At 32.6% G+C, this 12,033-nt stretch overlaps 1 protein-coding gene across 1 annotated transcript; it reads right to left on the bottom strand.

Moving 5' to 3' along the window:
* Positions 1 to 1,405: 1,405 nt before the first annotated feature.
* On the bottom strand, positions 1,406 to 11,464 carry LOC145030862 (serine/threonine-protein kinase CTR1-like). The gene is made up of 16 exons (XM_078979297.1): positions 10,654 to 11,464; positions 9,415 to 9,716; positions 8,106 to 8,250; positions 7,231 to 7,334; positions 6,931 to 7,139; positions 5,710 to 6,108; positions 3,973 to 4,013; positions 3,807 to 3,875; positions 3,617 to 3,717; positions 3,440 to 3,524; positions 3,247 to 3,345; positions 3,112 to 3,180; positions 2,864 to 2,995; positions 2,687 to 2,781; positions 2,477 to 2,602; positions 1,406 to 1,644 (listed from the first exon to the last, which is right to left on the bottom strand). The coding sequence occupies exons 1-15, from the start codon at positions 11,311 to 11,313 to the stop codon at positions 2,494 to 2,496; spliced, it is 2,619 nt and encodes an 872-aa protein (XP_078835423.1). The 5' UTR covers positions 11,314 to 11,464; the 3' UTR covers positions 1,406 to 1,644; positions 2,477 to 2,493.
* Between the last annotated feature and the right edge of the window lie 569 nt (positions 11,465 to 12,033).

Raw genomic sequence — 12,033 nt, 5'->3', positions numbered from 1 at the left:
TGGAAAACGAGATCAACATATGCAAGATGAAGATGAAACAAGAAAATTTTGTTGTTAGACAAAAGTTTGACAAACTGAAATGGAAGTTATTTAGTTATAAAGTTGTGATGTATGTGTTGTTTGTATTGTTTGTGTTTAACAAGTAGTTAGATGTATTACAAAAACTGTATTCACAGTTGTATTTTGAGTAAATGTTGCATTTTGTTTGTTTGATGTTTTAAAACTAAATCTTGTTGATTAGTGAAAGTTTGATGTTTTGACTGGTTTGAAACAATTGTTAAATAGGTTAGTGAATTGAAAATGATCCGGATTAACCACAACAACAAACATTTGTTAATATGTTAAAAGAGGGGTAAAATGGTCGAAATTAACGACCGCAACAGCAAAGATGTAAAATCCAAGATAAAGAACCAAAAACCAACATGTGATCTAGATAAAAGACAAAGTTTTAAGATTCCATTAGCATGTGCAACGTTACAAAAGTTATGCCTACATTTGTCCTAATATGTCAAAAGATGTGTCATTGACAATTACATAATTAAAAGACTAAAGGTTTGTCTTCCTCATCAACCCTAACTTGGTAATTCTTTCTAAGTATTTCCTTATCCTCTTCACAGTTGAACCTCATCCACTTAAATTGCATCCTCCACTTGAATTGCTTTCTCATGAACCTCTTTCACCTGAACATCCTTCCACTGGACCTTCCAGTTAAACCTCCACGTAAACCTCCTTCACAAATACTCGGTGACAAATCTGAGGCCATCTTCTTCACAAATAAAAGTCACATTCAACAATTGTCTTCAATTTCATAACCCTAATCTTCTATTGACATTACATGGTGTAGAATCAAGGGTTGAGGTGTTTGTAATCATGATTGTGGAACCCTACTTTAAGGAGAAACAGGGTTGAAGTGTATATTAATTCCACGTGGTACATGTTATCAATAATTAAACGATGTCATTGAAGGAAACCAGCAAAACAGGTGAGGTATAGGTTACCACAAACAAGCTAGAGGGTTTGTTGACTACTAAAAAAGAACGAATAAAAAAAGAAACCAAATGTGAACAAAATCAAGAGTTGATTACCCAATCCAAAGGATAATTTAGACCTAAAGACCAAAAAGCAAAAACAAAAACAGCCAAGACGTGGCTCATTAACAATATTTTACAAACTAACAAAATTTCAATATATCCTTGAAAAAAAACCAGTAAATAAGAATATATAGGGAAAGAATCATTGTTTTAAAAAATTTCCAAATGTGTAAAAAAGTAACAAATACAAATCATTATAAAGAGAAGTAAAAAACTAGCAATTAAATACCTCACAGATTTCACACTTTCGGCTTTGTTTTCTTTAAATCATGTTGCTATATATATATAAATGTTAAATTTCGAAAAGGATGTAATTAAAAAAGAAAAAAAAATTCATTCCTATAAGCTGTGATTATTATTTCATTACAACAAACAATACAAAATTATGACGAGACAAGGAAGACAAGACAAGACGCCTTCTACATGATAAAACAAACAAACAGACCAACAAATTTCTTCTCCTGTAGAAAAACCCATTTATGTCTTTCTTGGATTCCATTTAAACGAAAATTAAAATTTAATTTTCCAAAAAAACATATGTACACCAATCAGCCTGCAACACATCACATTAAATCACCCCATCAGAATCTCACTTTAACAAACACAACACAACAGGTTGTTCTATGTTTGACAGAGACGGATAGACATTCATTGGACTAGGATTTGATGTAAGACGAAACATAATAATTTCAATTTTATATCCCATCCGAAATGGGGGGACATGCACTCGCTCTTGATCACTCGTATATATGTAAAAAGACGTAAATGCCCTCCTCGTCCTCATATCAAAAATAGCCTAAAAGGGTTATCCAAGTCCTGTCCCGTGTTATCCAACCGGTACTTGACACAGACCCAACTGAAGGGCGATTTTTTGATGATGACTAGGGCAAGAAGGGCATTTACGTCTTTTTACATATATACGAGTGATCAAGAGCGAGTGCATGTCCCACCATTTCGGATGGGATATAAAATTGAAATTATTATGTTTCGTCTTACATCGGTCTCGGTCCTAGTGTGATGTCTGTCTCTCATCTGTGTAAAAAGACGTAAACGCCCTCCTCGACCTCGAATCAGAAATTTCCCTAGAAAGCTTGTTCAGTCGGATGTTGTCCACTACATACACAAGCCTTCTTCTAGGGCTATTTTTTTACGAGGATGAGGAGGGCATTTACGTCATTTTACACAGATGAGTGCATGTCCCACCTTTTTAGATGGGATATGAAATTTGCAATTGTTATATGTTCCGTCTTACATCAGTCTGACAGTGCTAATCCAATGTCTACATGTCAAACTCTTGTAGTACAACCTGTTATGTTATGTTATGTCTGGTATATATATAATAAGATAAGATAAGATAAGATAAGATATAGTAATAAAAGTTTCACCATGTATTGTGAAAAGTTTATGCAAGTAGTGAAACGTCTGTTTGACTTGTTTGTGGAGTAGGAGGTTTTGTCAAGGGTCTCAATGTATCCATGATGGCTGAAAACGAAGGCCGTTTCCATGGCTCACTGCATCAAAATTTCATTTTATTATTTAATTAAGAAAATTAATTTAGAGCATAAAAGAATAGTTTATAATATCTTTGAACTGACTTTGCCCAACAGGCTTCAATCAAAGCTGCCACTTGAGGGTTTACATCACGAGGAATCTCAAGCCTCTTGCATTTAAACCCTACAGCTGCCACAACCTAAAAAAAAAAGATTATAATTAATAAAACATGTATTTGTGTGATTTTGGAATCCTAGTAATAATAAATATGAAAATCGAACCTGTGCAGGATTTAGGTTACCCCAGGGTTGTTGCAAAGTAGCAAGCTCCCATAAAATCACACCAAAACTGTAAACATCTGATTTCTCATTTGAAGGTTCATCACGAAGAACTTCAGGTGCCATCCATTCAGGCTATATATTTATATTTTAATACACAAACCGTTTTCAATTATTTATAATTATATATCTTTTTTTTTTAATATACAAATAGAATAAAGAGGAAGGAAGGAAGGAAGGAAGGAACTCACTGTTCCTGCTGCAGTCTTGGATGAAAGAAACGTGTTTGCTTTTAATCTCGAAAGCCCAAAATCACACACCTGATAAATTAAAATAAGTTATTTTACCAAAAAAAAAAAAATGTTGTTAATAATTCTGTGGTTTACCTTTACTGTGTATTTCCTGTCTACTAAAAGATTTGGAGATTTCAAATCTCTGTGAACAATAGGAGGATTGCGTCTGTGGAGATAATTCATTCCTTTTGCCTATACCAAAAAAGAACCCATTCATATTAATATATTAATAATTGACAGAAGAAAAAAAAAAAAAAAAGAGTAGTAAAAGGTTAAAGGTGGCTACCACATCATATGCCATACTCAGCCTTCTCCTCTCATCCAATGCCTCTTTAGCTCCAGGTTTATGCAACAGCCTATACAAACTACCCCTGCACTTGAAAAATATTACAAAATTAGCCCACCATACAAATATATTAGCATCAAGCTCCAAAAATTGTTTTAAAATGTAGAGGGACTAAACCTGGACAAATATTCTGTCACTATTGACAGGTTTGGAGGCTGAGTGACTGCTCCCATAAAAAGAACAATGTTTGGATGCCTTAATCGTCTCATTATTGCAACCTAAATCAAAGTAACAATTAGAATAATCAAATTAATAATATAATATTTTAATATATATTAAATTTAAACTAAATTACACTAGGACTCACCTCCTGCAAGAATTCGTTCAACCTCTCTGGATGAAAATCTTGTTCTAAAAGAATTTTCACAGCAACATCCTGGAAAGCAGTGGAGTTTGTGAAGTTTTAAATGAAAAGACCAAAATACCCTCATTACATATATATAATAAAAACAAGAAAAAGGTGTATTACTTACAGAGCCATTCCAATCAGCACGATGAACAATACCAAAAGAACCTGAAAATAAAAAGCAATTTTTATAAATCTTGTAACTTCAATGCATTTTTTGTAATTTAAAAAATCTTGAGCAATTCGTTTGTTTATTTTTTTATTTTCAATAAATAAATTTACAAAGACAAAAGGCTGCATCCTACTTTCATTTATTTCTATTACAGCAACTCACTTTCAATTATTTTCTTATTAAAGCACTGAACTTTCAAAAGTTTTTATAAAAGCATCATACTTTGAAAAAACTATCCAAAAATTGGTTCAGATTTGAATGTAGGGTTAATCTCTTAAAAGACCTTATATTTTTTGTTTTTTCCGGATTAAACCTCAACTTTATTCTTTTTCCTGAAAAAGCTCTAGCATTTTTCAATTTTTCCGATCTGGCCCTTTTAATCGTTTTTTTGGGAAAAACTTGGAACATGTGAGGGTTCATCGAGAAAAACAAAAAAAGTTGAGGGTTTATTTGGAAACAATTAGAAGGTTGAGGGTTTTCTTCGGATAAAAAAAACAAAAAGACAATGTTAAGGGTTTTTTCGTGAAAATTAAAAAAATACAAGGTCTTTTTCAGGAAAGAAAAAAATAAAGATGAGGTTTAATCTGGGAAAAAACACAAAATATAAGGTCATTTATGAGATTAACCTATTGCTATAATTGGGTAGTTTTTTTCAAAGTAGGATGCTATAAGTATAACAAAAGGTTAATCTCAAAAAATGACCTTATATTTTGTGTTTTTTTGGGGTTAAATCTCATAAAAGACCTAATATTTTGTGTTTTTTCCGAATTAAAACTCTAACTTCATTTTTTGCCTGAAAAAGACCTTGTATTTTTACATTTTCTCCGAAAAAAATCCTCAACCTTCTAACTACTTCCAAAGAAACCCTCAACTTTTTTAGTTTTTCTCGAAAAAACCCTCACATTTTACTATTTTTTGGAAAAAAAAAACGACTAAAAGGGCCAAATGAGAAAAAATGAAAAAATTCAAGGTTTTTTTCAGACAAAAAATAAATTTGAGGTTTCATCTGGAAAAAAACCAAAAAATATAAGGTCTTTTATGAGATTAATCCTTTTTCCAATTAAACCTCAATTTTATTTTTTGCCTGAAAAAAACCTTGTATTTTTTTACTTTTTCCAAAAAAAGCCCTTAACTTTGTATTTTTTTTTCAAAAAAAAACGCTCAACCTTCTAACTACTTCCAAATAAACCCTCAACTTTTTAGTTTTACCCAAAAAAAAACCCTCACATTTTACAATTTTTGGGGGGGTAATCTCATAAAAGACCTTATATTTTGTGCTTCTTCATAATTAAACCTCAACTTTATTTTTTGCCTGAAAAAGACCTTGTAGTTTTTCATTTTTTCCAAAAAAAAAAAAAAGTCAGATCAGATAAAATGAAAACATACAATGTCTTTCTCAAGCAAAAAATAATATTGAGGTTTAATCATGAAAAAACACAAAATATAAGGTCTTCTATGAGATTAACAAACAAACCAACTATAAGTACATTGTTATAGGAAAGGAATTCTCCAATTAAGTCCCAACACTTTGTGGGCCAGTTTACAGTTTAATCCCAACTTTTATTTTTTAAACTAGAAAAAACCTTGATTAGATAATTGGGACTTTTCTGTTTAAAAAACAAATGTTGGGATTAAAGTGTAAAGTGTTTATGAGAGAGAGAGAGAGAGAGAGAGAGATTTGTGGATTTTGACCTGCTCCGATTCTTTCTTTCAAAACAAGATCACTCCAAGGAATGTCCAAATCTTCAACATCCATGGTGAAATTGCCTCTGTCTTTATGGGGTTGACTTTGACCACTATTTTCAAACCTCTGAATCTGATTACTAGGCACTTCCATTCGTGTATTGGAAGACACGACATATGCTTGGGATTGGGATTGGGAATCCCTTTTTGAGGTGCCCGTGATGTTCTGGGCATATACTTTGGGCAGATGTGAGCTTCTGTCATGACCTTTCGGGCGGAGGGCAGCTTTTGAAGGAGGCAAACGGGACCCCAACCCTTCATTGCTGTTGCTTGGACTATTACGTATTATATCAACATGACTTTTTTCAGATTGTTTTGGGTAGATTGCATCAACAATATCTCCATCACCTGAAATCATGATAATTACACTTTTTATTATTTGTTTTTTTAAAAGGAACCTTTATTGCAAAATAGATGAAGTTATGTTTTTAGTCCCTAAGTTTAGGGTTTGTTTTTTAAACAAACCTTCTTGCAATTTCGGTCCTTATTTGAGGGTTGCATAATGATTTTGCTCCGAGTCTCATTGAAAAAGATGATTTTTTTTTATTTAAAAAAAAAAAAAAAAAAAAAAACTCCTGAAAAGCTAGTCCAAGTAGCTTTTAAGCTAGCTGTGGCGTGCCAAACATAGCCTAAACCAATTAGATTTTCTGATTTTGGTTAAATTAGTATTTCATTAGTTTAACCAAACTCAGAAAATATAATGGTTTTAATAAAAATAAAGTAATGAGTTTTTCAAGCATTGGGGGATAATATGTTGGGTTTTTTTTAACAAATACCGTTTTATTATTTAGCTTATATTTATATTATTATTACATTTGGGTGGGTCCCATCACAGCATAGAAAGACCTCAATTTTTATTTCTTTTCAAATATGATTTCATCAATTGTTAATAATTACTTAATTGTTTGTTTATTATGAATTATTATTACCTATACTGATTTAGGGTCACATAAAATCTGATTTTAACTGTTAACCTTTGCTAACTAGGAGAATGTTAATTATTGTTAGTGTTTGCTGAAAATCAAATTGTTTTAATTATTATTTTGTTAAACTTTGTTGAAAATCATAGTTTTATTCTTTGGGTTTGCTTATTGCTATTTATTATAGTATTATTAATTTTACATATGATATGTATATATGTAGAAAGATTAAATAATTAAGAAAACTTACCAATAGATGGATCTTCAAATACAAGATTCAAAGATTCACAATCAGCAAAATACTGTTTAGCAAGTGATCTGAAATCAACCATGGGTTCAACTTGTCTAAAACGTGGGAACCTCAATGGGGAAGAAATTGAGATTGTTGATGGACCATTTAATAAAGAATCTGGCTCACACAGGCATCCTGGATTCCCTACTAAATCAACAAGAAGCTCCCTGCATAAACAAAAAAATAATTAATTAAAAATTCATAAACTTGTACATATATGTATATGTAATGATTTTGAAGGCATCATATAAAGTTAACCTGTCAACACCAAAACGAACAAGGCAAGAAGAAGCATCATCTCTTTTACAGTATTTGCAGCCCTTGGCAATTCGACATGGTAAATCAATTGTATCTGCTAAAATCTGTTGATGTTTTTAATAGAAAAAAGAAAATGTAAATACCCTTTAAAGGGTTTTTGTTGTTGAAAATATCAAAACACTAAAGAAACAAGCAATATAGTGAAAAGAGTGGATTGCAAATCTGGTTGTTGTGATTTTACCTGTTTTCTCTGGTTTAGGTGCAAAAAAGAAAATGTTTTTGCAATTTTGGTTGTTGTTTCACATGGTTTTGTGAACACTTTTGGTATCTGGGTCGTTTGGGTTAACAATTGAGGTATTATATTTGCTAAAATGACCATTTTGCCCTCAGATTGATTTTTTTTTTATTAAATATTGTAGGGTCAAGCGGGGGAAAGATGGTTTTTGGATAATATTAATAGTAAGAGTAAGTTACAAAAATGGTCCATGTGCTTTCTAACTTCTCCATGTTTAGACCAAAATTTAAAAAAAAAAAAAAATCAATTTTGCTCCCTAGAACTTTGAAATAAGCATCAAAAGTGAACAATCTTTCAATTTTGGACTAAACACAAAAAAAAAAATCAAAAAACACAAGGTCCATTTATGTAATTTAATCTAAAAACAACAACAATAATAATAATAAATCATGAGGTGGGTTGTAAATTTAAACAACCTAATAAAAAACAGTGAAATTTGAACCAGAATTGCAAAAAAGATTTCATTTTGGACATAAACCAAAGAACAGCTAAACATAGGGACCATATTTGTAACTTACTCTGCATATTTTATTTTATTATTCCAATAATAAAATAAAATATAGATCTACAAGTAACTTACTTTAAATAGTAAGGCCCGATGTCTGCAAAGGCCAACAGAGAGGCTACCCATTGGAAGCACAACAGATCCTAAACAATCTTTCAGATCCTCACTGCATTCCTTCCACATTGAAACTAACTCATCTTCACCACTTAAAGTTGTGCCCCTTGTAATAAGATAATAAATAAATAAATCATAAGATAAAATTAAAAAAAAGATGCATAAAATTTCTCAAAGTGTAGTGTTTGGTATTATTATGATGGAACTGGAGAAGGAATGGAATCATATATTACATTGGAATGAGAAAAGCTAATGGTCTATTCTTGAAGGAATGTGTGATTACTTCCATTTTGTCATTGTTCATTGCATCATGGAATAGGATAGAAAATTGCAATATAACACATTTTTATTTATATATTAATATTATTGGCACAACTTTGTTGATATTTTCACAATTTTTATTAGATTACAATTTTATTTTATAAAAAAAAATGCTAGAAAATAGTTTTTTACTATAATTTTATTTGGGTTTGAATGAGTTTTTATTATGTTTAAAGTTCTGGGTTAATCTCATAAAAGACCTTATATTTTGTGTTTTCTTCCGGATTAAACCTCATCTTTATTTTTTTCCTGAAAAACACCTTGTATTTTTTTCAGTCATTTTTTTCGAAAAAAACTTGTAAAAAGTTGAAGTTTTTTTCGGAAACAGTTAGAGGGTTGAGGGTTTTTTCGGAAAAAAATGAAAAAATACAAGGTCTTTTTTGGGAAAAAAATAAAGCTGAGGTTTAATCTGGAAAAAAAAAACAAAAAACAAAAAAAAAACAAAATATAAGGCCTTTTATGAGATTGACCCTAAAAAAAATTATAAATAAAAATTAAATAATGTATGGGTCAATTGTGAAACTACTTTTACTGACAAAAGGTGCATAAAAACCTTGAATACTTTTTTTTTGCAAAATGACATCATCATTTCGCAAAATTCATTACATTTCCCAATATAATTTCAAAATATGATTCTTTTTTTTTTTGGACCATTCATAAAGCAATTTTGCAATTCACAATTGACCCCTTTGAACAATTGATGATCATTTTCTTTTAAGGGTAAAAAAGGTGACCACTTTGGTCATTTTCATGTTTATCCCTCTAAAATTATGGATTACACTTTCACATGATATTATGAAAACTCATTCTATTCCTATAGGCCAACCTAACATGACAATGGAATGGTTATAACTCATTCCATTCCATTCCATTCTTTTGTAATTCCATTCCATTTCCATCCAACAAAACAAAACCTTACACAACAATAAACTAAAACACAAACACTCACCCCATTCGATTGCATACAAGCTTTGCAAGTTGATCAACAACTTCTAATGTAGTAATGCTATTACATGAAATGCTATGAATCCGATTTTGTAGTTCCCTGAGGCTGGGATCATTACGCCTATCAATCAAGATCACTTCAATGGAAGATTCATTTGCAATATCAATGGCCTTCAACAACTCAAGTGATGGAATTCTTCCACTCTCTTGTAGATCACAGCACATCATCCATACGTATGGATCCATTCCATATATCAAGTAAAACCCATCAGGGACTTTGTCAAAGTATGACAAACACCCATTTGCCTAATACAATGTAACCCTTAGAAGTTGGAATAAGTCAACATGGATACTTTGAGCTTATAAAGATTGTCATTTTGAAAACTTTAACAAGTGAATGGTAAATATTTAATTTAACAACTAGGGGCCAAAACCATAGAAAAATGAAACAATTGTAAGCATCTCAAATTTATAAGCATGGTACTTCTTGTATCATTGAACTTAGCAAGCATTTGTTCTTCGCAATTAGGTATACCCTAATTCGAGTTTGAGGCGAAAAAAACACTTGATATGATTACAATGTCAAGGTGCATTGGGACATTTTTACATTAATTTTGTTCCTCACCCATCATTCAAGAAACAGAAAAAGGAAGAAAAAAAAAAGGCATGCTAGTATACGAGATCAACATTTCTCTAATGTGAAATTGGATTACCAATCAACAATTCTCAGGCAAGATAGGCCATATATTTCTCTATAGAGGCATCAAAATTGTAGGTACAGGTTCACTGTTTTGCAAGTATTGGTCTATAAAGAAAGTCGTTCTCATGTCACATTAAAGCATTGTTAACCCCTTTATTCTACAGTAGCAGATTTTTCAAAATATCTATCCATGCTTATTTAAGTTGAGTTCACAGTAATAATGTGTTGCACTTACTTTTATAACATGCATTATAATAGGTCATGAAACCAAGAATCTTCCCAAGAAAACATGATCTCCAAAAAAAAAAAAACCTCTATGAATGACAAATATGCTATGCAAATTTCTGTCCTCAAACCTCCTAGGATCCTACAGAGAAACATGAGGAGTTCTTTCCATAAAGTCTAGTTGTACTCATAGCGTTTCATTCATGTATTTCAAGCAAGAATATGAAACCAATTACCAAACCCAAACATAATGCTACGGGATTAGCAGTTAATATGTTTGCAAACTCAAACACACACAGAGATAGCAGAACCACATACCCAGAATCGATGTGATAAACCTTCTGCAGATGTCGTAGAACCGGATGACCTCGACCCTGCGGTTTCTTCCGTCACAGGATCTAGTAAATTAGGATCATCAGCACACATAGCTTCAGACGAAAGCCGTAGCGCCAAAGCCAACTGCAATTGATAACTCTCCTCCGTTTGTTGTGCCCAACTTTTCGATGAATAAGACCCTCCCCCACCACCACCACCACCAGCAGTCTCCGAGGATTTCAACCTCAACACCTCACCACCACCTCCATCCGGCAAGTGAGCATAAGCATCGGGATCACCACCTCCACTGTTCACCGCCGCCGACAAAGACGGAAGAAAGTAATCACCCGAAATAGAACTCTCTCCGTAACTACTCCCGCTCGATTGTCTCTGCAATCCACCGATCGAGGCCGGAAAGGCCGTTTGGCGAGGTTGCTGCATCCTCTGATCAGTTGTCATGTTCATCAAATCCCAATCGAATCCAGCTCTTTCGTTCCTCTTTTTTTCTCCGGAGTGAGAGTGGTGAGATGAGTCGTATGCGCCGCCGCTTCCGGTGCCGCCGGAGAAGATCGACGGAGGAGGAGGTTGCGGTGGCTGGAGGTGATCGTCGTCGGGAATCTGAGTCAACAAGGTGTAATTGGTACGTCTACCAGGCATTGCCATCTAGAACTAACAAAGTTAAATCGAATTAAGTTGTGTGATTCTCTTCGGTGATTAACCCTACAAACCACCAATTCAGTGAGTGGGGTCACGCGGATAAAAGGGGATGTTTCGGGTTTTCGCGGTGGCGTAATCCCATGGGAAAATTATCATCCGCATCCCATGGTTTCCGTAATCCTAGGTACATTACTTTTAAGAGGAAATTAATTAAACTATAATAAACTAATGATTTTTCATTTTCATAACATAATCAAATTAGACATTTTCACAAAATAGTCACACAAAGTCACAAATCACAAATAAAGGAGCCTCGTATGTGGTTTCATCAACTTCGTCTTAGGTTTTGTCATAACCGGCCATATCATGCCTTTGGTTTGTACAATTAGACCGAATATCCGAACTGAAACTGAAATTTATATCGGACTGACCCGAATTAGGATAGAATAAGTTGTTTGGGTCGGTTTTCGGGTATCTATTTTTGCCCAATCCGGGTTTCGGATTATTCGGTCAGGATTATTCGAAAATGTTTAATCGGGCCAAAAAGACCGACCCGAAAAGTGAATAGTCATTTTAACCGAATAACTCAAATAAACTGAAATGACCCGAATAACTCAAATAAACCGAAATGGTCCAAATAACCCAAATAAGAAAATTTTATATCTAGTTCAAGAAAAAAAATATTAATTTAATTTTTTCTCTTGAACTAAATATAGAATTTCCTTA

Source organism: Lactuca saligna, chromosome 2, assembly GCF_052625555.1.
Source record: "Lactuca saligna cultivar CGN05327 chromosome 2, ASM5262555v1, whole genome shotgun sequence".
Classification (NCBI taxonomy): domain Eukaryota; kingdom Viridiplantae; phylum Streptophyta; class Magnoliopsida; order Asterales; family Asteraceae; genus Lactuca; species Lactuca saligna.
Note: the sequence above shows the minus strand (reverse complement) of the source record. Positions and strands in the feature narration are given on the sequence as shown.

Bases quoted from the DNA above. Each gene is read 5' to 3' on its own strand.
- LOC145030862 (XM_078979297.1), bottom strand. From the start codon at position 11,313: ATGGCAATGCCTGGTAGACGTACCAATTACACCTTGTTGACTCAGATT. The intron at 3,346-3,439 runs GTAGCCACCTTT...TTTTTGGTATAG, and splicing joins TGAGTATGGCATATGATGTG to GCAAAAGGAATGAATTATCT. The intron at 2,782-2,863 runs GTTCGATTTTCA...TTTTTTTTTTAG, and splicing joins GTAACCTAAATCCTGCACAG to GTTGTGGCAGCTGTAGGGTT.